General features: G+C 47.8%; 1 protein-coding gene across 1 annotated transcript in view; it reads right to left on the bottom strand.

Moving 5' to 3' along the window:
• LOC135806592 (von Willebrand factor-like) overlaps positions 1–26,128 on the bottom strand; it is a 140,491-nt gene that overhangs the window by 99,506 nt on the left and 14,857 nt on the right. Inside the window, exons 13-39 of the mRNA XM_065320794.1 lie at positions 25,496–25,664; positions 24,964–25,117; positions 24,029–24,142; positions 18,909–19,055; positions 18,595–18,747; positions 18,112–18,223; positions 17,604–17,720; positions 16,812–16,959; positions 12,799–12,845; positions 12,062–12,305; positions 11,584–11,630; positions 10,963–11,147; positions 10,308–10,460; positions 9,916–10,036; positions 9,235–9,573; positions 8,586–8,684; positions 7,941–8,049; positions 7,449–7,513; positions 4,855–4,895; positions 4,580–4,637; positions 3,574–3,635; positions 3,070–3,115; positions 2,505–2,548; positions 1,811–1,868; positions 608–711; positions 263–344; positions 48–97 (exon numbers count right to left, since the gene is read on the bottom strand). Coding sequence (XP_065176866.1) covers positions 48–97; positions 263–344; positions 608–711; positions 1,811–1,868; positions 2,505–2,548; positions 3,070–3,115; positions 3,574–3,635; positions 4,580–4,637; positions 4,855–4,895; positions 7,449–7,513; positions 7,941–8,049; positions 8,586–8,684; positions 9,235–9,573; positions 9,916–10,036; positions 10,308–10,460; positions 10,963–11,147; positions 11,584–11,630; positions 12,062–12,305; positions 12,799–12,845; positions 16,812–16,959; positions 17,604–17,720; positions 18,112–18,223; positions 18,595–18,747; positions 18,909–19,055; positions 24,029–24,142; positions 24,964–25,117; positions 25,496–25,664 — 3,068 coding nt within the window. The remainder of the gene's footprint in view (positions 1–47; positions 98–262; positions 345–607; positions 712–1,810; positions 1,869–2,504; positions 2,549–3,069; positions 3,116–3,573; positions 3,636–4,579; positions 4,638–4,854; positions 4,896–7,448; positions 7,514–7,940; positions 8,050–8,585; positions 8,685–9,234; positions 9,574–9,915; positions 10,037–10,307; positions 10,461–10,962; positions 11,148–11,583; positions 11,631–12,061; positions 12,306–12,798; positions 12,846–16,811; positions 16,960–17,603; positions 17,721–18,111; positions 18,224–18,594; positions 18,748–18,908; positions 19,056–24,028; positions 24,143–24,963; positions 25,118–25,495; positions 25,665–26,128) is intronic.

The raw sequence follows: 26,128 nt of genomic DNA, 5'->3' as shown, positions 1-26,128 counted from the left end.
ATTTGTAGTTCCTTGGTCCTTTCTCTTTAGTATGGAAAGAGTCGTACCTTTCCGCAGTTGTGAGGGCGACACGTGTCGCTACACCTCGTGTCACAATCTGTAAAGAAGACAGGGGCAGAAAACAGTATGGAAAGCATTCAGCTTGGAGTTGAGAAAATAGAAGAATGCTAGCATGCATGCTGGTTGGGTTGCCATCCCGCGTCTCCCTCCTAACACACCTACAACAGTGAGGCATTCCTAATAGGCCAATACAATCACTTACAACATTCGTGTATGTCCACAGACGAGCTGCAGCAGCTGCTACACGATAGACTGGTGTTGCTGTTGGTTCCATGACATTGGCCCTAAAGGAGCAGAGGCAGTGGAGAGAATCGTGCGTACTCAGTCAGTTTGTAAGAAGGCCACAAATACAGCGATGTCCATGTCTCTAAAACTAGAGCAGTTCTAAAAAAAAAGAATCTTGTGAATTCCAAGGGAATGCTCTTAGCACAAACAGACAAATCACATGAAAGAGCAGAGTTGTCGGTGACGATGGTGTCCCGTCATCTGACTTGGAGCTTGTGTGCCTACATACATGTGCATGCATTCAATATTAGCCACATCTTACCAGAGAGCATGTTTGCCGTGTCAAATTCTGGTGACTTTGCAGACCCTGGCTGATTTGATTCTGGTGACTCTGCTTAAAAGCCGGACATTTTGTCAAGTCGCACTCTGCATAAGGCACAACCAAATGCAGCAAGTACCTCTGAAAACAAACACGGCTCTTTCTTTTTTCTCTATGAAAAATTCCTTTAGCCAGGTAATGCAGATTGGTCAGGGCATAAGCCTGAATAGTCAGTAAGTGAGGGGTTGCAGTAGGAAATCACTGAAGAGGAGACGGTTTCAAATAGGAAATAGGTTGCAAACCGGAACGGGCTCAATATTCACTTTCTCTCTTGGTATTTTGATTAGAAAACATAATTATGTCACAGTGGGACTACAATGTATTTTACTCAGAGCCAAAATTTCATGGCTCTGCGATGACCAGAAGCGCCATACCAAGCAGGTGAGTTTTTGACTTGTTGCTTCGCACTGCGACTTGAGTTTTACGTCTTTCGAAAAATCAACTTCTTGTCGCAGGTAAACAGCGGCTCGCCTCTCGCCACTAAAGCACCGCATGCCAATGAAAACTAATGGAAGCACACACAAGGCTTATTGTTACTCTGTACTGGCCGTCGTGGAGAGATAGCAATTACCTAATTTCAGAACTCAGAATGAATTTGACGTGCACTCTAAAACCTTTCCGGTTTGGAGCCACCTCTGATTTGAAACGAAAAATCAAGCAACTTGGAGGCAACGGGCCAACACGCAGGAGTAGCTCAGTTCGACCGACTCGGGCCTCAGAGCAAACTTCAACATGCCAGTTTCCTTCCACAAACATATTTCCAGTGAACAATCCACGCTGATGATCGGTTTGGGTCTACACAATTTTGCTGTCAAACCGTTCCGGTACGGAACCGTCCCCTCTACAATGTACATTCTGGGGCTGTAGCAGAGACTGCAGCTACTACAAGGAGTTAAGTGAATAGTTATGTTCACATGTATGGTGTATAAGGCAAGTTGCAACAGAATGCAGTTTCTCTCTCTCCCTCTCCCTCTCCCTGTCTCTCCGTCCATCCGTCCCTCCCTCCGTCCCTCCCCCTCCCCCCCCCTCCCTCCCTCCGTCCGTTGGGCCGTCTGTCCGTCTGTCTGTCCGTCTGTCTGTCTGTCCACCTGCCCTCACTCTGTGTGTCTGTCTGTATACATGTCTATATCTCAATAGCAGACTTACCACAGTTGTAGGTATAACAGCATGTTGCCTCATCCCATGTCGTTTTGACTTTTTGATACTAAGCACGAGGAAAGAAAAATTCAAGCACACAGCAAACAATGACCATCGCCCAAGTAGACTGAGGCCTATAGGCTAGCAACGTTAGGGCATGTGTTAGCCGAGACTACCGCATGTATCTTAGGGAGCCCTGCACATAACCCATGTCACCCAAACTACAACCGTGTACCTAAACTCAAGGTGTGCCAGCATTCTGCTCTCTTTGCTTCTGAGTTTCAGAAAGTAACTCACCGAGATGATGGAGTGGGTAGAGTGACATTGGATGACACCAGAGCAATGAGTTTCTGAAAGTAACTCACTGAAATGATAGAGTGGGTAGAGTGACACTGGATGACACAAGAACAACCGTCTTATGGGAGAAAGGGTCAAGAATAGAGTAACACTAGTTATTGACTTCTTTGCGTGATGATCTTGGAAATACCGCTGCACTGGGTCAAAGTGCTGGCTGCATCTGCATATTGCAAGGGCACGGTTAAGCGCTACTTTAGGATGATGTCATGACTAATATTTTTAGAATGTCATGATGGTTTCGGGGATGCCAAGACTACTTAAGGAGGATGTCAGAATAACTAGCTCATTATAGAAATAAACCGGTGCAGATCAGGACTGACTTGACCAACGCAAGCATTTCCCTTACCTGGCATGCTGCACACCCAGGTTTGATCGGACAGTCGCAACTCTCTGCACACACAAACAACCACAACACAGTCGGGTAAGGGCAGCTCTCCACTCACCCCTCTTACATCTCTCAGCTATATCTGTGGCCAAAATGAAATTCAGAATCACTCCTGGATACAACACCATGTTTGTGTGTAACCATGACACATAAGCAAAAGGACACCGCACTCTGAATGTCGTATTGGCCTCAGATTACGAATTTCATTGCCTAGGACTGTGCACCCTGCAGTATTAGGCAACCAGTACAAGTTAGTTATGCAGAAAAAACACCAACGTACATTAACACAGGACAGCTGCAACCCAAGCTATTACTTTGGCTTCCAAGAAAGCCTCACAAACTAAGTTGCATCATTCTCGCCCTATTTCAAGGCTATTTGCCACCCCACTTTTTGGCCCAACCTAAATTACACGTATCTTCAGCTGTATCAGATGGGAATTGGTCACTTGCTTGAACTATATAGCTCCATCTTCATTAGAGCTTTGAAATAAACAAAAAACACCAAAATCAAGGCAAATATAATCACCTGTTACGCAGCATGCAGTAGTGATTCTCTTCTTGGCTGGTGTGCACTGCAGACCAAAGATAAACCAAACACAAGCCAACGTATGATCATGTCTGCAAACCAACTACACACCAAGACCTGAGAAGGGCATGTGCAATATCCACTCAGGAAAATACAGCCGTAGCGGTACATGAAGACAATCAGGTCATGGAAACTTCGGGCAGAAGCCATTTGAAGCGCCATTCCTCTTTCAAAAGGGGAATGACGAGATGGATAAATAGATGAAATTGAGGTGGATAAACAATACATTCGTTTGGAGTTTTGACGGCCTTTCAGTTGCCTCAGAAGCAAATAATTCACCATCGCCATCATCAGCCTATAAATCACAAAGTAAATGAAAAAAAACTGTTGGTGAAAGTTGCCTATCAGGGGAATGGGACTGTACCGAGAGCCTGGGAGTGCTTTTATTGAGAGACAGAGCAACGTGGGAATCAGACCGGTTTTAACAAAGTTCACCGACAGTACCTTGCTGCCGCTCTGCGGACTAATTCGGTCAGGGCAGCCATAGTTATCCGTACAGTTCTTCTCTGTAGGAGAGAGCAAGACATGCAAGCACAGGTGTAAGCACAGGTGTAAGCACACATATCATTTGTCCCCAGTATCAAATCAGGGATATTGATGCACTTCTTGTTTTTCAGTTTTTTTGTTTTTGCAAACTACCGCACACCGTAAAATTATACAAAGCACCAAAATCAGCCATGAGACACTTCGAGTGGTTGAGGTAAGGGAGATTCAGGATGCGCAGGGTCTCAGCTTCATTGCTACCCGTGAGTGCGCTCCGCAAAAAAAAACAGCTCAAGTTAAAGTATGTAGGAACGTCTATGGGCCAAATTCAACAGCAGCAGCAGCAACAACGCAAATGTACTGGCTGGTTGGGCTGTTTCACTGGCAGCTTTGACTGATATGCATGCATGGCGGAGCACGGTCAGTGTTCACAGTCATAAACCTGTACAATGCTGGTCAGTTTGTATTTCAGCCCATGAAACTGTGACATATTCTGGTAAAGCCAAGCAGAGAGAATATTAATACTTAGCAGTAGGACACACACTTCAGGCTCTTGAACATTTTGAAAGTTTCCACTAGTATACTTTCATGCCTTATTATTAGGTGAAATACACTCATACCTCGTTTATCCGGGCAGTCCGGGACCTTGCACTGCCCGTAACTTTGAAATGTCCGTAACTCCGAATCATATACATCTTGATGGGGAAAGTGCACAAGTGTGCACAGAACATGGCATGTGACGTCACTTTTTCCACACAAAGTGACAAAGGAGTAGTAATATTTCCACTGAAACTTGCCTCCAGGGTGCCCGGTAGACCGAAGTGCCCGTAACTTCGGGGTCCGGATAACCGAGGTATGAGTGTGCAGGCAAAATCAAATGAACATGAACAATGGATTAAATACAGCAGAGAGGTGATAGAAACAGTGCAAGGAAGAATAGCCAAAACAACAGCAACACCAGCCTTACTGCAAGAGAATCTGCAGCATTTCCCAGGCTCCTTATCCAGCAGCGAAGGTGTGTAGCACTGTATGCAACACACAACAAGTAGTAATACAAACTATGGTGTGAACAGACACGTCTTAAACGCAAAATGCATTTTAAGAATCAGGGCAGGTAAACAATGGCTGGTGAGCAGCAATATCATATCTATAATCACATTGCTCTGCTGCAACCCTTCAACATACACACGATACAAGAGAGATCGGACTGATTGATGATTGGGGTAGAGCCGTAATACTCACACGATCGCATGTGATGTTAGCAACGCATGTGTCCGTCCGACCTGAATTACAGCACGCATGCCACCATACGGACATACACACACACACACACACACACACACACACACACACACACAAACGCAAACAAACACACACACACACACACACACACATATAGAGAGCTCTGATCAATCTCCAAGAAGAATATTCAACCATGACAAGCACATCAATCGGTCAGCTACAAACAGTGTAGTGGACTTCTCCTAGCATCAGAATTGTCTCCTGACCAAGACTCTTTGCTGCAATGCCGTCTACCCAACATACATGCTTCTCTCCAGCTAAGCGATGCTATGACTTGATCTCTCCACTTTGAAAAATAATGTTTCTCGGCCCTGAGAGAGGCAGAGCAGGGTCTCCAAAAGAAGGAGTTAGTCAATACTAGTCCTGGCAGAGTAGGATTTCCAAGAGAAGGGGTTAGTCAATACTAGTCCTGGCAGAGTAGGATTTCCAAGAGAAGGGGTTAGTCAATACTAGTCCTGGCAGAGTAGGATTTCCAAGAGAAGGGGTTAGTCAATACTAGTCCTGGCAGAGTAGGATTTCCAAGAGAAGGGGTTAGTCAATACTAGTCCTAGCAGAGTAGGATTTCCAAGAGGAGTTAGTCAATACTAGTCCTGGCAGAGTAGGATTTCCAAGAGAAGGGGTTAGTCAATACTAGTCCTGGCAGAGTAGGATTTCCAAGAGAAGGGGTTAGTCAATACTAGTCCTGGCAGAGTAGGATTTCCAAGAGAAGGAGTTAGTCAATACTAGTCCTGGCAGAGTAGGATTTCCAAGAGAAGGGGTTAGTCAATACTAGTCCTGGCAGAGTAGGATTTCCAAGAGAAGGAGTTAGTCAATACTAGTCCTGGCAGAGTAGGATTTCCAAGAGAAGGGGTTAGTCAATACTAGTCCTGGCAGAGTAGGATTTCCAAGAGAAGGGGTTAGTCAATACTAGTCCTGGCAGAGTAGGATTTCCAAGAGAAGGGGTTAGTCAATACTAGTCCTGGCAGAGTAGGATTTCCAAGAGAAGGGGTTAGTCAATACTAGTCCTGGCAGAGTAGGATTTCCAAGAGAAGGGGTTAGTCAATACTAGTCCTGGCAGAGTAGGATTTCCAAGAGAAGGGGTTAGTCAATACTAGTCCTAGCAGAGTAGGATTTCCAAGAGGAGTTAGTCAATACTAGTCCTGGCAGAGTAGGATTTCCAAGAGAAGGGGTTAGTCAATACTAGTCCTGGCAGAGTAGGATTTCCAAGAGAAGGGGTTAGTCAATACTAGTCCTGGCAGAGTAGGATTTCCAAGAGAAGGAGTTAGTCAATACTAGTCCTGGCAGAGTAGGATTTCCAAGAGAAGGGGTTAGTCAATACTAGTCCTGGCAGAGTAGGATTTCCAAGAGAAGGGGTTAGTCAATACTAGTCCTGGCAGAGTAGGATTTCCAAGAGAAGGAGTTAGTCAATACTAGTCCTGGCAGAGTAGGATTTCCAAGAGAAGGGGTTAGTCAATACTAGTCCTGGCAGAGTAGGATTTCCAAGAGAAGGGGTTAGTCAATACTAGTCCTGGCAGAGTAGGATTTCCAAGAGAAGGGGTTAGTCAATACTAGTCCTGGCAGAGTAGGATTTCCAAGAGAAGGGGTTAGTCAATACTAGTCCTGGCAGAGTAGGATTTCCAAGAGAAGGGGTTAGTCAATACTAGTCCTGGCAGAGTAGGATTTCCAAGAGAAGGGGTTAGTCAATACTAGTCCTGGCAGAGTAGGATTTCCAAGAGAAGGGGTTAGTCAATACTAGTCCTGGCAGAGTAGGATTTCCAAGAGAAGGGGTTAGTCAATACTAGTCCTGGCAGAGTAGGATTTCCAAGAGAAGGGGTTAGTCAATACTAGTCCTGGCAGAGTAGGATTTCCAAGAGAAGGGGGTTAGTTAGTACAGTCAGACCTCGCTTATTCGGTCCTCTTTTATCCCGGTCCTCTTTTATCCCGATCCCTCGCCATCCGGAAGAAAATAGCTGGTTACAGATCTACAGCATACGTGATGCATCCAACATAAACAGTGTTCGGTTGTCCGGTTCCCTCGCCTATCCGGATATTTTTGTGGAAAACAGATGTGTGCGGTTAAGCGAGCATGTGTGACTGTACTAGTGTTGGCATTCTGGCTCTGACCACACTTACAGCACTGGCCACACTTACAGCACTGGGGACCTGGCCACACTTACAGCACTGGGGACCTGGCCACACTTACAGCACTGGCCACACTTACAGCACTGGCCACACTTACAGCACTGGGGACCTGGCCACACTTACAGCACTGGCCACACTTACAGCACTGGCCACACTTACAGCACTGGGGACCTGGCCACACTTACAGCACTGGGGACCTGGCCACACTTACAGCACTGGGGACCTGGCCACACTTACAGCACTGGGGACCTGGCCACACTTACAGCACTGGCCACACTTACAGCACTGGCCACACTTACAGCACTGGGGACCTGGCCACACTTACAGCACTGGCCACACTTACAGCACTGGCCACACTTACAGCACTGGGGACCTGGCCACACTTACAGCACTGGGGACCTGGCCACACTTACAGCACTGGGGACCGGGAGGAACAGGGCATACTGCAGTCATGTCACTGTGGCCAGACAGGCATTCCCTGTACAGCAGCAGCAGGAGGACAAATAGAGAGACAAACAGGTCACAATCACTCCAGGTGATGTATGCACCACAGTCAAGACAGAGCATGTGGTGAGCGTACTGTCTTTTTTGTCCCCACACGATACCTAGATGCCAACAGCAAGAGTGAGAAGTGCCCAAAGGCAACATGAATGCTATCATATCATGCACACAAGGAACTAAGCGCTACGACACACAGCTCCCACGTCATGTGACACCCCCGTATGCCGACAATCACTCACACAGTACTCCACCAAGTGCCATGGCAACACCAAGCAGCACATATCAGCACAGTGGCATGGATGAGTGAAGTCCAACAAAGACAAGCCATGACTATCACCAAGAGTTGCCAGATATGCTAGAATAGTACACGCAGCAGACGTGCTCTCAGGGTAAGTTTCACTTACTGTCCATTGTCGGTGTAACCCACGCTGACGGGGGATCCGTTATGAACACAAGTCGGACACGGAACACAGTCGACGCCATTGTATACCTCTCCGACAGGACATGTACAGCCTGCAGTATAAACACCCATACACGAGCGTTCACACAATACAGTGGTTTGGCATGGACATCATTCTTTAACACATGTATGGCATGTGCATGTGTGCATGCATGAACACATGAATATGCCTGACGCCTGCCTCGTGCGTGAAAATTGGAGCTACAACTAATTACTCATCCTCTTCTTCTTCTTGAGTAGGCAAAGAAAGATACACGAGTGTATGCATGGACCACGTACACAGGGAATACCTCCGTTGCTAATCTTATCCCCCCCCCCCCCCCACACACACACAGCACCAAAGCTACCATACAAACACGACACGCACTGTAAGAACGTAGAACGGAGGAGGTGGACAACAACAACAACAACAACAACAACAACAACAACAACAACAACAACAACAACAACAACAACAACAACAACAACAACAACAACAACAACAACAACAACAACAACAACAACAACAACAACAACAACAACAACAACAACAACAACAACAACAACAACAACAACAACAACAACAGCGAGGCAGCGCAACGGTACCCACCTTCGTGGAATTCCATGCGTGTGCATTTATCCCGGGTGCCGGGACAACGGTTTGGGCAGGTGCATGCGTCATACTCGGCTGTACCTGTACACTGCATAGCTGTGAAACAGTGGTAGAAAAACAGCAAAACAACAGCAGAACAATCCAAGTCAGATTCAACACTACAATACATCCTACACAACCGCTAAAGGCAGAACATCAGAGGCACAGCCGGAGCTACGCAGTTACCATCAGAGCGACAGAGCCACAGTACTACTGAGCGGAGGGAAGGGGGGGGGGGTGGAAAGTGCTCGCTCTCTCTGTCTCTCTTTGCAGGACAGAAATCAGTGTTCTAAACTATTCGGATGGAGAGCCAAGGATAAATGTACAAGAATGAAAAGGACCAACGAACTACAGGTTACAAGTTACAAGTTACTGTAGTTGTTTAGTAGCTGGTGGTGTTAGTGGACATTATAGCGTAACTTGTTGTTCCTTGGTCCTTTTCTTTCTTATAAAAATCTAAACTATTCCTGTGTACTTTGCTGGGTCACTGTTGGTAAGATTCATCAGCACCGTCGACTGACTAGTCCACAGCAAGTATGATATCAGTGACACTGCAGAACTGCAGAAGACAAACACCCCCGCCTGCATATGAACTACATGTACTTACGGCATCCAAACTGCTCTCTCCACTTGATGCAGAGGTTCTTGCGGCCACACATGTGGGCATAGTGGGCTATGGAGGTGCACTTGCAGCGATCATCTCCCGGCTTGTCACAGGCACATGTTGATTCTATACACCTATCCACATAGTAAGCAACGTCGATCACATCGCGACACGCAGCGAATACCGGCGACCGCAGTGCCTCTTCACAGATCGCCTTCGCCTCAAGACGGCGAAGACCACCCTTCAAGTCGCAAGTTGAATTGTACTGGAACGGTGTGTCCAGTGCGTTTGAATCCACCTTCCAGGAGTTGCCAAAGGCGTAGACATTAGCCTCGACGATTCCTGTGCAGTATAATAAGGTTATACAAGGTACAGCATTGGCTGGCTAGTCGGTTGATTGGTTGGTTAGCTGGCTGCCTGCTTGGTACAATGATATGGGCAGCAACACTGTGAAAGAAAAAAACTTCATTAACAAGTGAACTGATGACCCATTAGCCGATGACCCAGCTCCTTTGGCTGCATCGTCTCTTCTAAACCATGCCAAGCTCTTACAACAATATCTTCCTGTTTGTCCAGCCCAAGAAAATAAAGACAAAAGAGTCGAGACAACAATAACGACAATGACGACGACAACAACAACAACACCATTGACAGCGTTTTTAAATCAGGAGGACTTTCCCTTACCACTTCTTGATTTGAGGTCGTTACTAGCGTCTCCATCAAAGTCACCACACAGACCCACCATCTGTCCCTCGTAGCAAGGATCTACTTCCACGTATACACGCATTGAACCATCCCAGGACACCTAGGTAATTGGACAACAAAGCACACATAAGCTTACTACATCTGCTCTGGTGATGATTCACCGCACGAGTACATGACTTGGAACTCAACAATGGTGGCGATACGTAGGGTGAACTCTACGCCTTCAGTGGAACTGAGAAAAAAAAACTTCTCGAGCATAAACCCGTGTCAGCCCATTTCTACCACACCCGTATCCTCCTCAAGCGGCGCAACCTTCTCTTTACTCCTTCAAGCAGCATACAATACAAGCACAGAGGTCAACAAGGACGTACCTTGAATTTCCGTGCCTCGTCCTCAACTACGACAAACAGATTGTTGTACATGATTCTGGCAGTACAGATATCATATGGCAGGCTGACAGGCACATTATCAACTTGTACTTTCAACTTCTGATCCAGCTCAATCACATGTCCCGTGCTGTTGAACTGCATGGAGAACAGAGGACAATGAAATCGAGATTTAGATGAACATGTCCTACAGGATCTTGGTGCGTGCAATCCAACTCGGCAGCAAGCTACATCACGCAACTATTGGAGGGGGAGGGGGCATTTGTCTGATCACAGAAAAGGGTAAGTATGTGTTCTGGCGAATATCCCAACATAGCATACAGCATCTTAGTAAAAGAAGCCCCCCCCCCTCCCCCGTTCCCCCCAGGATGCAAAAAAAATTAATGAACGTTCCTCCAAGCCACACACCCTAGTGCTTTCAAGTCAAAGTATCTGCAACATGTCCACTGTGTGCTAAGGGGGCTAGGGGAGGATTTCGATCAACACCAAGTACAGCCAGTCGGGTGTCGGTGCTGATATTGGAAAGCAGAATGTTAGTATCTAGTTGCAGTGCCTGACACCCTGGTGATAACAGTAGTGGTGGCGTATTCAATTCAAGCGGCTTGCTGCTGATGGTGGTGCAATGGCAAACACTCCTTACCGGTGCAAGGTGAATCTGAACTGACTTGGTGCACGTCACACCATCCTCACCGCAGTCCACATTCTCCGCCAGGATCATGAACTCCTTCAGATACTGCGCCAGCACATATTTTGTTTGACCTTGGAAGCTGTAGCGGAGGCCATCAAACGTCTCGTAATGGGGATCGCCCGTTGCCGCACAGAATCCTACGTAAACGCAAGACCACAGCGGTGAGCTAACAACCTACCACTAACACAATATCACACTGATCAGCTAGCTTACTACCACTCACTGCACAAGACCACGCTGGTCAGCTAGCTAACTACCACTCATTGCACAAGACCACACTGGTCAGCTAGCTAACTACCACTCATTGCACAAGACCACACTGGTCAGCTAGCAATGCCATACCGTCTGGCAGAATTCCAGAGTCACAGAGCGCAGATGCACAGGAATGATAAGCAGAAGATTGATATACTGAACATGAGATTGATATACTGAACATGAGATTCATCAAGAGCATGGGTCTAAGGTAGACACAAGTCCTAAGTTCGCACTAGTCGAATCTGCTACAGAAACTTCTCCAACAGGCGACAAAGGCCACAACACGACTTAGAACCCTCCCCAGTGTATTAGACTAACCTCTGCAGCTGCTCTTGGTGCAGTCCCAAGCTCCATTTGTGCAAGTACTAAACACGCAAACATACATAAGCACAGATAATTGATATTGGATATGGCATATCTGTCATGTCCCAACATAAGGGAGAGAGAGATTGAGGAGAGAGAGAGATTGAGGAGAGAGAGATTGAGGAGAGAGAGAGAGAGAGAGAGAGAGAGAGAGAGAGAGAGAGAGAGAGAGAGAGAGAGAGAGAGACATTAGAGAGAGACATTGGAGAGAGACATTGGAGAGGGAGAGACAGTATCCAACTTAGTATTAATTTAAAGCTGAAGTAGTCCAGCATATCAGCAAGAGAGACTATGTATGGCAGTATCACACAGTCATTGGATATACACATTGTAACTATGTACGTGTGCTGCCATGCGCACAGGACCACTTAAAAAGAAAATTGATTGAATGCATGAGAGGACGCTCATCATCACACTCGGTGGATTCTCTTACCAGTTATTACAGCTAAGGGGATAGACAAAGCCGGATGCAAACTGCTTCGCTCCAAACACACACGGGCACTGGTCGCGCTTGACACAGGTTGTGTTCTTGTCACTGACTTGAAAGTAGCCATCGGGACACGTGCAGCGATCTGTGCATTTGCTCTTTGCACAGTGTGTCGGGTTCTGGTTGGCGCAGGTGGCTTCACACGGCGAGACACACACCTTGTGCACCTTACCATCCGTGCAGTTCAGCTCTGATTAAACACACACGTACACATAAATACACACACACACACACACACACACACGTACACGTAAATACACACATACACACACACATACACACACACACACTACTACTACTACTACTACTACTACTACTACTACTACTACTACTAGCAGCATGACTGCCCAGCGGGGCAAGTGTCACCCCTATGGAAAGGGGACCAAAAAACGGGACACGGATCACAAGCAGGACCGCGAATGTCTGGCACACACACACACACACACACACACACACACACACACACACACACACACACACACACACACACACACACACACACACACACATGTACATACACACTGAATGGGATTTGTGGTTATTGAAATCTTCAAATTTTTGAATGATTAATCCAGTTCGCTTCACGATCGTTTCCCACCATTACGAAGTGCTTCCTATAATTATCGTGTGTGTACGAGCACTAAGATCCATTATCAAACATACATAGTGTTATGCTGACTTACGACTGGCAACGTATGGTACACAATCCCATCCTCCGTTCTTACACGTGCTGCGCAGGAAAGACAGTAAAGAACACACTACCCATAGTCAAAGGTCTACCTAGGCGAAAAGACAGGCTTAAAAAAGGTAACAGTGAAGGCAAAACTACAGATTGTTCATAGAAAATTCTGGCCATAGAGGTAGGAGGTGTTAGAGCTCTCCTGTTTAACAGAGCACGACAGAGTGAGCGCGGTGTTTATCTCCTCTCCCTCGTCACCATTAGCTCTCCAGCCGAAGTCAGGTATTCAACTAAACTTACTGGTACACATGCACCCATCACATTATGAGGGTAGCCACTGAGATGCCTGTGAACACGACTCAGCTGTGAATACAACTCAGCTGTGAACACAACTCAGCTGTGAACATGTAGAGCATGCAGATTCTTCAATCTTGTACCTGTTGCATTGTAGTCTAGTGCCTGTGTCACTGTAGCTTGGTGTGTTAAAACCTGTACAGTAATAAGTAGGGCTGAGTCGGGTAGCATTTTCTTCGGGTATCGGGTCCGGGTAGTTTTCCACGGGTAGCACGGGTACCCGATCGGGTAATGTTTCCATGGTAAGACCACAATGCACACCGGCCCCTTCCCTTGCGCATTGGGTAGACATGCGGGAATTATTTGTACACGTGCACTGTACATGATGTCATCTGCGACCTCGGGTTTTCGGGTAGTATTCGGTACCCGACTACCCGAGGTCCTCACGGGTAGCACGGGTACCCGACTACCCGTGCACACCACTGGTAATAAGACTAAATGCGCACTCATATCACAACCATGGGGACGAATAATGTATTCCAGAACGTTTTCTTGTCACAATAATCACACTGCACATGCATGTCCATTTTCACACTGCACTTGCTGAATTTCCTATCATTTCTCACCTCACCTATAGTTTTTATTACCTGTGCAAATTGTTCCTAGGTTTGTGCTATTTTTCTTACTATGCTTGTATCCTCGCTGTTTCACTCCAAGTGTATAAATCCTATTGTAGTGTCATCATTCTCTTTAGTCACGAATTCCATTGATAATTGTGACAAGAAAACGTTCTGGAATACATTATTTGTCCCCATGGTTGCGATATGAGTGCGCATTTAGTTATATCCATTGCATTATTAAGATTATTGTCTCCACGTCGCCTTTTTAGTAATAAGACTAGTATTCTTTGCATGTGAGGTTTGAACCTACCTTTTTCAGCAGCTTTCCTTTTTTTCTTCACTTTCTTCCTTTACATGTCTTCTGATTAACCGAATCTGTGCCATCTCTCTGTCTCCTGATTGGTCTAAACCATTGCTCGTTGCTATGTGAAACCTGAACTCTCTTAGTCTTGGCACCTATAAAAAGCTCTGTCTCTGAAGAAAGATCATCCTTCATTTCTTCAAGTAACTTCTCCTTGCTCTGGTGAGACTTGTTGGTTGCTGTGTGCCCAACCACTTGGGCCATGCTACAACTGGTGGCAGCGGTGGATGCTTCGGTTTTTTCTTCCTGCTATGTTTTTGTTGTTGTGACAATGTGAAGTGATTCCTGGTTCGGAATGGCCCAAGCACAGCCTAACCAGCAAGTACCGCCGGCCCAGCCGCCCCGCCCGGCCCAGCCTGCTCAGCCAGACCAGCCAGCCCAACCCGTTCAGCCAGCCCAGCCAGTTCAGCCCACCCAGCCAGTACAGCCCGCCCAGCCAGCTCCCGTTCGACCCATCCGGCCATGGGCAACTCCGGAACGTTTTGATGGTGGAGCAGCCTCGGACTGGACTACTTGGCGTGACCACTTCACTCAAGTTTGCCTGGTCAATCAGTGGACGCCGCAGGACCAGGCACAGTACATCCCTTTGTACTTGATACATAATGCGCAGTGCTACTACCTGTCACGACACGCCAGAATGTTCAGCGAATACTGGTAGCTTTGGAGGGTCGGCTTGCTCCACCCGTCAGAACCGACCTCCACAGGGCGGAATTGAAGGCCAGACGACAGCGAGGTGAGGAGGCGCTGTCTGACTACTGCGAGGTGATTCGCCGATTGTCTCGCAGAGCGTACCCTACCTTGCCAAACCTCGTTCAGGACCAGCTGGCATGTGACCAATTCATCGAAGGACTGGACAGCAGAGAGTAACGCATGGAGGTACGTCGCCAAGACCCCCAAACTCTTGACCAGGCACTCCAGCAAGGACTCCGGGCACTTGCCATACTCCAAGCGGACGCTACTACTAGCGCGTCTCAGCCAGTGGCCGCAGCTGTCTGTGCTGCCAGGGAAGATCGTTCGGATGCCTTACTAGTAAGGATGGAACGATTGGAAACTGCCCTGTCATCTTTGCAGCGAACGCAGCAGCAACCCCAACAACAGCGCCGCTGTTACCATTGCGGCAGTGCCGAACATCTGATTGCGTACTGCCCGTCTGCACCTCCACCCCGGGGACAACGTCAGCGCCCTTCGGGAAACGGCCGGGAGTTGGCATAGAGGGTCCAGCGTCAGCTCCAAACCACCATGGCCCGGAAGTGCTGCCCGCCGCGCCTTCCGATGTAGTATGCCATTCCGGATAGTGTCAGTTGGTGTTGAAAGTGTGTTAGTTTATAATCCAGCTTCTACTTATTACTAGTATCCAACTTCTTCTTATAATGGAGGGTCTCAAAGCGATAATTTCGATGAAGAAGGAGACTTGCAGAGGGGAGAAGCTTGGTATTAAACTTGGACACTTATACACACAATGAAGAAAAAAGAGACCAGATAGTCCTCCAATGTGTGCAGCAATTGGAAGCAAGCGCCACATTGCAGAGTCAGCACCTGCAGCAACAACAGCAGCAGCTCGCACAAGGGCAAGAGCAGCAACTGCAGCAGCTCGCGCAAGGGCAAGAGGCAGCAGCCGTCAGGTCTCTTCTCTCAGAGTTCAGCAACATAATCTCAACGGGAGCAACGGATCTTGGCTCTACCGGTGTTGCCAAACACGACATCGAGACCATTGGCAGCCAGCCTATTCGCCAAGCTCCAAGACGATTGCCGCTTCACCATGCCGATGAGGCTCGTGAACATGTTGAGCAGCTTTTAGCTGAGGGTTTAGTCGATCCCTCCAACAGTCCTTGGGCAGCCTCTATTGTTGTTGTTGTTCGGAAGCCTGATGGAGCTATTAGATTATGTGTCGATTATCGCAAACTCAATGCTGTAACTGTCAGAGACGCAATCCCCATTCCGCGGATTGATGATGCAATAGACAACATGGGTGACGCACAGCATTTCACAACCCTAGATCTTGCATCCAGTTACTGGCAGGTAGAGCTAACTAATGCAGCAAGGGCGAAGTCAGCATTTGTCACTCCATTTGGATTGTTTGAATTGAAAGTCATGCCATTTGGGTTGTGCAATGCCCCAGCAACTTTCCAGCGTCTTACGACCATGGTTCTGGGTGACCTTGGGCCAAGCGTATGTTCAGCATACATAGATGACACCATACTTTCTCGAAAACATTTCAAGAACATCTGGTTAGACTGCGCCTAGTGTTTGAGAAAATCCGGGCAGCAGGTTTGAAGGTCAAGCCTTGTAAGTGCCAGATTCTGAGCAAGTCGGTTACGTAATTAACGGTATCTTGGGCATGTGTACAAGGGAGGTGGTGTGAGCCCTGATCCCAAGAATTGCAGTTCGGTCACCAGTCTCAAACCGCTTAGCTCTGCAACCGTCGTCGATTTGTAGGCTTTGCTTCCTACTACAGGCGATTCATCAAGGACTTCGCGACAATTGCAGAACCGCTACACGAGCTCAGCTGTGAACACAACTCAGCTGTGAACACAACTCAGCAGTGAACACAACTCAGCTGTGAACACAACTCAGCTGTAAATACAACTCAGCAGTGAACACAACTCAGCTGTGAACACAACTCAGCTGTGAACACAACTCAGCTGTGAAGACAACTCAGCTGTGAAGACAATTCAGCTGTGAATACAAATCAGCAGTGAATACAAGAAAGCAGGAGTAAACTAGAAATGCCGTATGACGTACCACTTATTCACACCAGTGTCCATGTCCTTGACTTTGATGCTGCCTGATTTGTATGCTTCGTTATTGTCAACACATGAGCACTCCGATGGTGTCACACATGCTCCATGTGGTGTTTGGTCATGGACAAATCCTGGCTCGCACTCACAACCTAAGCAGATGACAGCAAGATACTGAGGTCAGGCATTGCGCATGCGACTCAGCAACATGAACATACACATAGCCAGTAGTACTGCCGGGCACCGAAGAACGAACAGGCAGTATCATTTCACCAAGCACAGCATACCGAAGAACGAACAGGCAGTATCATTTCACCAAGCACAGCATACCGAAGAACGAACAGGCAGTATCATTTCACCAAGCACAGCATACCGAAGAACGAACAGGCAGTATCATTTCACCAAGCACAGTATACCGAAGAACGAACAGGCAGTATCATTTCACCAAGCACAGCATACCGAAGAACGAACAGGCAGTATCATTTCACCAAGCACAGCATACCGATATAAGCGGTGAATTAACTGTACATAGACTGTAGTACATGATATATAAGACCGGCCGCTAGGCTACACCTAGGCTACAGCGCTGATATCCCCGTTCGTTGGCACACAAAACTACTGTAGCTCCGGGGCAACATCCAAGTCAGATTGTGAGAGCAATCACATCGATGAAGATAGCAGTGCCTGAACGCATGATACTGGCGATGGATTACAAGTACTTGATAAGTACATTGTTGTAATCCATTGCTATCTGCTACTGTGGCTGGTTTGGTTGGAGCATCCATACTCAGCGTACCTTCCAGACATTCAGTTTTGTTGCAGAGTGCTTCTTGTGACTTGAGCATCATTGGGCATGTGCTAGGGCAGGGCTGACCGCATTCCTTGTAGCGCTGCTTTGCTGGACAGTCAATTCCTGCAGTTGAATTCGGATAACACACAGCAATTTCCATGGAAAGGAGCAACAGAGACCATTACCGTGTTCAAGGCAGACGCCCTGTGATGGCCATTTCTGTACATATATTATTATAGGCAAAGTGAGTATTACATCAGTGACATCACTTCATCCACATCACATCACACAATCATTACGAAATCCTTCATAGACGAAGACAGGTGCTCACAAACAGAGTGCCTGAAAAGATCTTCAAGAAGTGTTTTGCTGCTATGATGACGAACAAAGCTTCAAACCCAGGTCACACAAATACAGGGCAGAGTTCATGAGGCACAATACACACGAGCACTGCAGATAAGGTGCAGCCGCCGCCGCCGGTGAGAGGCAAATCACACGGTGAACTACTACTCACTACACGCAGGGAAGTGTAGCCGCCAGTCGAGACGGACTCCATTCAACGCACACAGATGTGCATAGGTAGCCAAGCTCTGGCACAGGCAGGATTGACCCGGGATAACACTAGCCTGAATAACAACACCCAACACCCAACACACAACACACAACACACAATGCATAATGCATAATGTATTGTCAGAAACAAGCAGCACCACCTGGCCACATACAACTGCAGCCATGCAGACCACAAAAAACTGTAGGTGCAATGGAGCATGAGCAGCCAACACGGCACAGTACAACTCTCTCCTATTCCTCTCTCTCTCCCTCTCCTCTCTCTCCTATCTCTCCTTTCTCCCTCCCTCCCTCCTTCTCTCTATCTCCCTCTGTCTCTCTCTCTTCTGCAACTCTCAATAGATTGGGTTCCCGTACTGATATCTCGAGCATCAACACATCACAGTATTCGTCAGACACACACTCAGTGCCGCAAGCTAAAACGTACCAGAGCTTGATCGGGACACCTGCACACATCTTGCTCGCACTTCGTAATCAAGTTGCCGTACGCTGATCCAAACAGTGGCACCACATTCCAACACTTGCCAAAGATCATGGCAGAATTTAGCAACTTTCCGCAGCTTTTCTTCGATGTCTCCACCTGCACGCAGATAAGAAAGATTTAAGAAAGGCATTCAAGCAGAGAACGGTTTTATTACAGCCATCCTATGATATTCCATTTCACACTGCCACCACAAAACACTGGAAATCAGTTATAAAAGCATATACATGTATAGGCGCGGAGAACAAAGGAGAACTTACCGAATCTGGGCAGGTACTGGGTTTTTTCGCCACCTGACACTCAGCGCTCAGTTTACTTTTCTCAGTTCGCTGACCATCGCCAAAGTCCTCAGGAATTTGGCCCTGAAGATCATTTGCTGTGTCGCCGTCAAAATTCCCACAAAGACCCTGAAACAATGAAAATAAGAACAAGCATCCCAAGCAAATGACAGAATATTGTAAAAGCCATTATTCTAATGAGCTGCATATATTAAAAAAATTCCTAAAATTGACCGGTTTACGTGTACCAAAGGTTGTCACCCATTCTCAATGCTCACTAGCAATACTGTAATATCATGTATCGATTTCTGTATAAGGTTTTCTATTTCCCAATGTCAGAGTTCTCCTCGTTAAAGGGGAAGTTAAGGCAAAAATTAAAATTTCACCACTTGTAGTCTTCGGGGTGCTGAGTCGAATGGTCTTGGTCCGAGGAAGCTGAGACGCTCCCTTCCTACTTGAATCCCAATCGAACTCGCGCACTTCCACCGAAACTGGGTGACTGCGCCCTACGAGATGGGGATTTGTATGCAAAATGTCACTAAAAGCGCCATTTCGTTCTTATAAAAGCACGAATGACCGCGATTGGCCCATATGTTGTAGTCTTTTGGACGCTGAGTCGACTGGTTTTGGTCCGAAAAGGCTGCGATGCAGCGTTCCGCCTTTATTCCCAATCGAACATGGTTGAACAAGCAGTCACGTGCTCCTGCGTACGCCAGTCACCTGGTCACCGTGCCTGCAGGGTACAACTTACTAGCCTGTTTGACCTTTTTTGGGTGCAGTCCTGTCACTCGAGTTGAACTCGAGTTGAACCTTGGTGTGAAAGTTGTCACCTGCTGGCGTGGTGACCAGGTGATTTGGGCACCCAGGAGCACGTGACCACTTGTTCAACCATGTTCGATTGGGAATAAAGGAGGAACGCTGCATCGCAGCCTTTTCGGACCAAAACCAGTCGACTCAGCGTCCAAAAGACTACAACATATGGGCCAATCGCGGTCATCCGTGCTTTTATAAGAACGAAATGGCGCTTTTACTGACATTTTGCATACAAATCCCCATCTCGTAGGGCGCAGTCACCCAGTTTCGGTGGAAGTGCGCGAGTTCGATTGGGATTCAAGTAGGAAGGGAGCGTCTCAGCTTCCTCGGACCAAGACCATTCGACTCAGCACCCCGAAGACTACAACTGGTGAAATTTTAATTTTTGCCTTAACTTCCCCTTTAACTCGTTAGATTTAGCACTTCGTTATATAATTATAGGGTTTGTACAGTAATCATCTCTAAACAAGAATGCAGTCAACAAGTTTCAGAAGAGTGACGAGTGCACCCTGTAAAATCTGCCTTCCACTCGTAGAGACTAACACATCAAAGTGTTTTCTTTTCTGTCACTCACAACGGGTGCGTCAGAAATGCTTCCTCGCCTCTTCCAAACCGTATTCTCCTTTTCTATGACCCAGCTCCAGTCAAACAAGACTTATTGCGTGTTAACGCACTCTCCACATACAGGCATGCAACCGGCTCAGAACACATTGTTTTCTGGTTGGCATATCAGGGACATTGGGCGGAGCAGCTGGCGTACATGAGAAAGACAGGTCGGCCTGCTCTGCGCAGGAGCTGTGACCCGGTGCACATATAGTGTGTGTGTGTGAGAGAGAGAGAAAGAAAGAGAGAGAGAGAGAGAGAGAGAGAGAGAGAGAGAGAGAGAGAGAGAGAGACAGACAGACAGACAGACAGACAGGTCGGCCAGGAGCTGTGACCTGGAGCACACAGAGTGTGAACGAGAGACGGTCGGCCTGCCATGGGCAGGAGCTGCGACCGGTAGTGATTGAAATGAGCCAGCTGCGGAGATAGACTGCCCTCGCCCGATATAAGTATATTGACAAGAGTTGTACTGACACTGTGATTGAGGAAATTATGGTGACAATGACGGAGAGATAGTGATCCCCAGTCGAATGGGGTTGGGAGGGAAGGGAAAATTGACAACTGACAGACAAACCAGTGAACAGTCAAGTCGTCGGAAAACAGAAGTGACAAAGGAGTTTTCTGCAAAGCAAGATTTGGAAAGCATGCGTGGGAGAGTGGCGCGCACGCTACGCATGCGCATGTATAGCAATGGCATCATAATCAGATGCATGATCACCAGACTAAGTATGCTGGATCACCAGGTGGCATTGAAGCAGCAGTGCATGCCATGCAAGACATTTACAACGAATCGTCCACTGAGGGAGTGCTGTTGGTGGATGCCAGTAACGCATTCAACAGCATAAACCGACAGGCAGCTCTGCACAACGTTCAGCGCCTCTGTCCAGCACTAGCCACCATTCTTCTGAACTCCTATCAGTCGGAGGCACGTCTGTTTGTCGCTGGTGGTGGGGAGATTTCGTCAAAGGAGGGTACTACCCAGGGAGACCCGCTGTCCATGGCATTTTATGCATTGCCCATACTCCCCATCATTCGGCATTTGCAGCAGCAACACGACGCCGTTAAGCAGATTTGGTATGCGGATGACTCCAGTGGTGCTGGCAGGATGAGAGCGATTCGAGATTGGTGGACAACAATCCAGGAACACGGTCGCCTGTATGGATATTTCACCAATCCGGACAAAATCCTACTTCTCGTGAAGCCCAGATTGGAGGAGGAGGCTTCACATCTGTTTGAAGGCACCGGTGTCCGCATTGTCACCGGCAGCACTAAGTATCTGGCCTCATACATCGGGGAGCCTGATGATGTTGCCAGCCAAGTGAGGGAGAGGGTTGATGATTGGTGCAAGGAGCTACGCACATTAGCAAAGTTTGCCAGCACAGAGCCACACACGGCTTATGCAGCTTTGACTCATAGCCTGCGGGGTCGTTGGGTCTACCTCTTTCGTACGGTTCCCATTCCGGAGGACGCAGTATCAGCGTTGGACAAGGTAATCGAAACTGAGTTCTTGCCGGCTGCAACTGGTCGAGACGCATTCACCACGGAGGATTTGGTGATGCTCAGGCTGCCGACTCGTTTCGGGGGAATGGCCATTCCACACTTTCACAGCATGAGCGGGACAGAGCGCGACGCTTCCAGAGCAATGACAGCAGCCCAGGTTAGTGAAATTCTGCAACAGAACAACACATCATGGACCAAACAAGCACCGGAACGTGTTCGGCAAGATGCTATGACAGCCAAGAAGGATTTTGCCAGACAACTCGGCACAACAAGTGAGGCTGAGTTCCGCCAGCTGCGGCAGTCGGCGTCGGCGGATATGGCGCGTCGTTTGGAGCATTTGTCCTCCCGAGGTGTCTCTAGCTGGCTCAACACACTGCCTATCAGAGAACACGGATATCATCTGTCGAAGGGAGATTTCAGGGATGCGGTGGTGTTGTGGTATGGCTGGGCATTGGTTGATGTGCCTACTAGTGTTGAAACGATCTCACCGGATACTCGTTAGCTCGCTCGCCAGAAACTCGGCTCGTTTGTGCGGCCAGCTCGTTTGCACTAACGAACACCGTACTCCGTGCACATGGCAGTACATGTCGACCGGGCCCGCGGGGCCGGGAGTCGTAAAATAGTTTACGACTCCCTGGCCTGGTCGATCGAGAGTCCATGGGGGATCCAGTCCCGCGCAAAGTGAAAATCACTCGCAGTTACAGTAACTGTATGCCTGCACGACACTTGAGTTGTTTCAGTTGTCATTGCAGCTTTGGTGGACTCTACTGATGTCTTGTTCTGCATCTGCTGACCTGTCGCAGGATATGCTTCGGTCACGTCTCCATTCGAGTGAAAGTTACGCTAAGTCGTTTGGAAGTTTTCTCCCGCGATGCAGCGAAGACCAGGGCTACTTGCAATCTTTGCAAAACGGTCTATTCTTACAAAGGCTACTCGACGACGGCGCTGAAAAGACATCTTGATACCAAACAGCAGTCCGAAGTGAAGCAGCAGCAACCCCAAATACCGGCGGTGATAATTTGAACCAGCTGAAAAAATCGAACTTAGAAAATTTATTTGTCCATAAATCATATTAATTTTGCCACATCAATGAAACTCGTTAGCTCGCTCGATAGCTTGCTCGTTAGTGGAACTGATCGCTCGTTTGTTATAGATACGCTCGTTTCAACACTAGTGCCTACTACCTGCTCTTGTGGCCAACCGTTTAGTCCGGCCCATGCCATGTGTTGCCCTACTGGTGGTTTCCCCACCATTCGGCACAATGAAGTTCGCGATATTCTTGCCGACTTACTTACTGAGGTTTGCTCAGATGTCACTGTCGAGCCTCAGCTTGCTCCGGTTTCGGGAGAGGTGTTTCTGGCAGCCTCAACTATCACCGCCAACGATGCTCGCGCTGATATCCGGGCTCAAGGGCTGTGGACCAGGGCACAGAATGCTTTCCTGGATGTCCGGGTTTTTCATCCCGATGCTCCGTCCTATGCCACCAAACCTCTCGACAAACTGGTGGCGGAGCATGAGAGGAAGAAGAAGCTGCAGTATGCTGAGCGCATCATCAATGTGGACCATGGGACATTTGCTCCACTAGTTTTCACCACGGCCGGTTGTTGTGCGCCAGAGTGCTCCAGATTTGTCAAGCGCCTGTGTGGCCTCATTTCGAGTGGGGACACGAAGTTGTATGCCGAGACAATGACATATGTCCGGTGTCGACTGGCGTTTGCATTGTTGCGGTCGGCGATCATGTGCATCCGCGGTGCCCAATCGTCATATCACCGTCCTGTGAATGTATTGCGAGAGTTGGCAATCTCGGAGGGCCGGCTGTGAGGTTTTGGAGACGATGGTGGCAGGACAGTGCCCTTGTATTTTCCTGTTTTTTTTTGGTGTTTTTTTGTTTTGTTTTTCTCGTTTTTTTGCGTTTTTTCACACATACAATTGTTTTCATTTTTTGGTGTTGTGTTCTAATCATTCGCCATGCCACCGTCAATTGTATTCTGTTTGCCCGTGAAAATATTCGGCGGTATCCCTCGTACTCATGGGATAATCCAGACTAAGTATGAGTGGTAGATGTTCCATGTTCGTTAACAGGGCTTAGCGCACACGCTAAACCACCAATAGACTCAACCACTTCAAGCATGTGCCGCAGCAAAGTAGAAACACGGAATTATGGTAGTAAACGTGCGAAAACTTACAGTGATTTTCTCTGCAGTCTGACTCGGAGCCTTGTAATTCGAAGCAACTATGATGTAAAGACGTTCTGCTCCGTTCCATTCAACAACAAGGTCAGGACTGTGTACATCAGAGATCTGCAGGAACAGTGCCAGTAGTACAATAACGAACAAATCTCACTTTCTGGTACGAAGAGTAATGTCATCAACCAAAGTCCAAAGAACGGAGAATGTAGTTGTAAGCAGAGTTCAATATGAATCAGTTTACAACCTAGCATTAAGACGTGCACCACCGTACGTACGTGCGTACGTGTATGTGTGTGTCTCAGTCGATTTCCAATCGAGAGGTTGCGGGTTCAATTCCCGACGATTATGGTCGCACACGTCTTTATTCTCTTTCTCATTCTCCTAGCTCTTCTTTCGTTCTCCTGGGTGGCTACCAACAGCCAGTGTACGCCGGAGTATGTGGTGTAGCGTGTGTGTAAAAATAAAATGAATGAAAAATAGGGATTCACTGGCCAGAAAAAGCCACTTCAATCAGCTGTGTGGTGGATACCAGGCTAAAAATCAATGGCGGTCAATTCATCAGCCTTGCAAGCTGTTGAATGGTGTAATCCCGGCACAAGTTGCTATGTCTAACATAGCTGTTCGCTATCATCGCTTCTGCGATGGGCATGTCTGAGGTCTGAGGTGTGTGTCTGTGTAAGTGTGTGTGTGTGTGTGTTTGTGCGCGCGTGCATGTGTGTGTGTCAAACAAGACTACGTTCACTGACACAGTAGTATAAAGCCCAGTAGCCTCAAGATTTTCATGTGTACTCATCAGGATCTGCACGCACGTGGCCTGTCATGTAGCTCTGTAGGCTAAGTGCACCAGGACCAGGTGTGTGTGAGTATGAAGCAACTATTATCTATGGCAATAGGAGGTGAATGCATCCCAGTGATCAGCTGTTAGAAGTTACCTCTACTCGGCGGAAGTGAGACGAGGCGTTGATGATGCTGACCATAGCACCTTTGTAGGGCAAGGTCGGACTCTGTGTGACGTTGTCCTCACGCACCAGAGTACTCATCGGCTTCATGATCACTGTGGCTAACTTCCAATAGATTGCAACCTCACTGCACGAAACCATTACAACGGAATTGACATTGCAATGGCATTGATAGCAATGTTACACAGTGCCCTCTACCATACACTCCTCATCCCCATCATGGCTGCGTGCCGCATACATCCTGGATCATGGCATACTTCCCAAATCCGGGGTCCTAACCCAGGCTCCAGACCTGGGGTCAAATCCCCCCCCCCCCCCCCCCCGGGTCCTAAATCAGGGGTCCAGTACCCGGGGGTACAAACCAACATTCCAACGTTTCAGGCACTGTGTTCATGCGTTTTCTTACATATCCCCGTAGATGCAGCAACTCACTGATGAAAATCAATACCGGTTGCTAGATGTTGCTAATGGGAGACAAGACAAGAACTTGAGTGTAGGTCCTTACGACATGCAGTAGGACGTAGCTGCTACTGAGCAAGCAGAGAATTTGACTTCAACACTGAAAGAGTCGTCCGCTGCCTTGACAACTTCGTAACTGCACTGTGAGAAGGCGTAGTAGTAGACATTGGCATCCAGGGAGATGATGCGTGTGTTACCCGTGATAGAACAGGTACCTGCAAATGTCCAACACACAGGCGCACAGGCACAGACACACACACACACACACACGCACACATACACACACACACGTGCACACACACACACACATGCATGCATGCACACACACACACTCACCCACGTGCACGCACACACACACACTCACACACGTGCACACACACGCACACATACATACATACACACACACACACACACACACACACATACACACACACACACAAACACACATTTCAGTATGATAAGATGTCTTCCGCAACATATTCTGCACTCCTACTCAATAAAATCTGATCGTATGGAAAAAGTTAGCATCCTGCACCAGAGAACATTTCAAGTGCTGATAGTTCTGCAGTTGCACAGAGCCTACCTAAAGCCAGGACAGAGCCAGCATAGAGCCAGCATAGAGCCAGCACAGAGCCAGCATAGAGCCAGCACGGTGCCAGCACGGAGCCTGCATTGCCAG

This window comes from Sycon ciliatum, chromosome 1, assembly GCF_964019385.1.
Source record: "Sycon ciliatum chromosome 1, ocSycCili1.1, whole genome shotgun sequence".
In the NCBI taxonomy this organism is placed as follows: Eukaryota; Metazoa; Porifera; class Calcarea; order Leucosolenida; family Sycettidae; genus Sycon; species Sycon ciliatum.
Note: the sequence above shows the minus strand (reverse complement) of the source record. Positions and strands in the feature narration are given on the sequence as shown.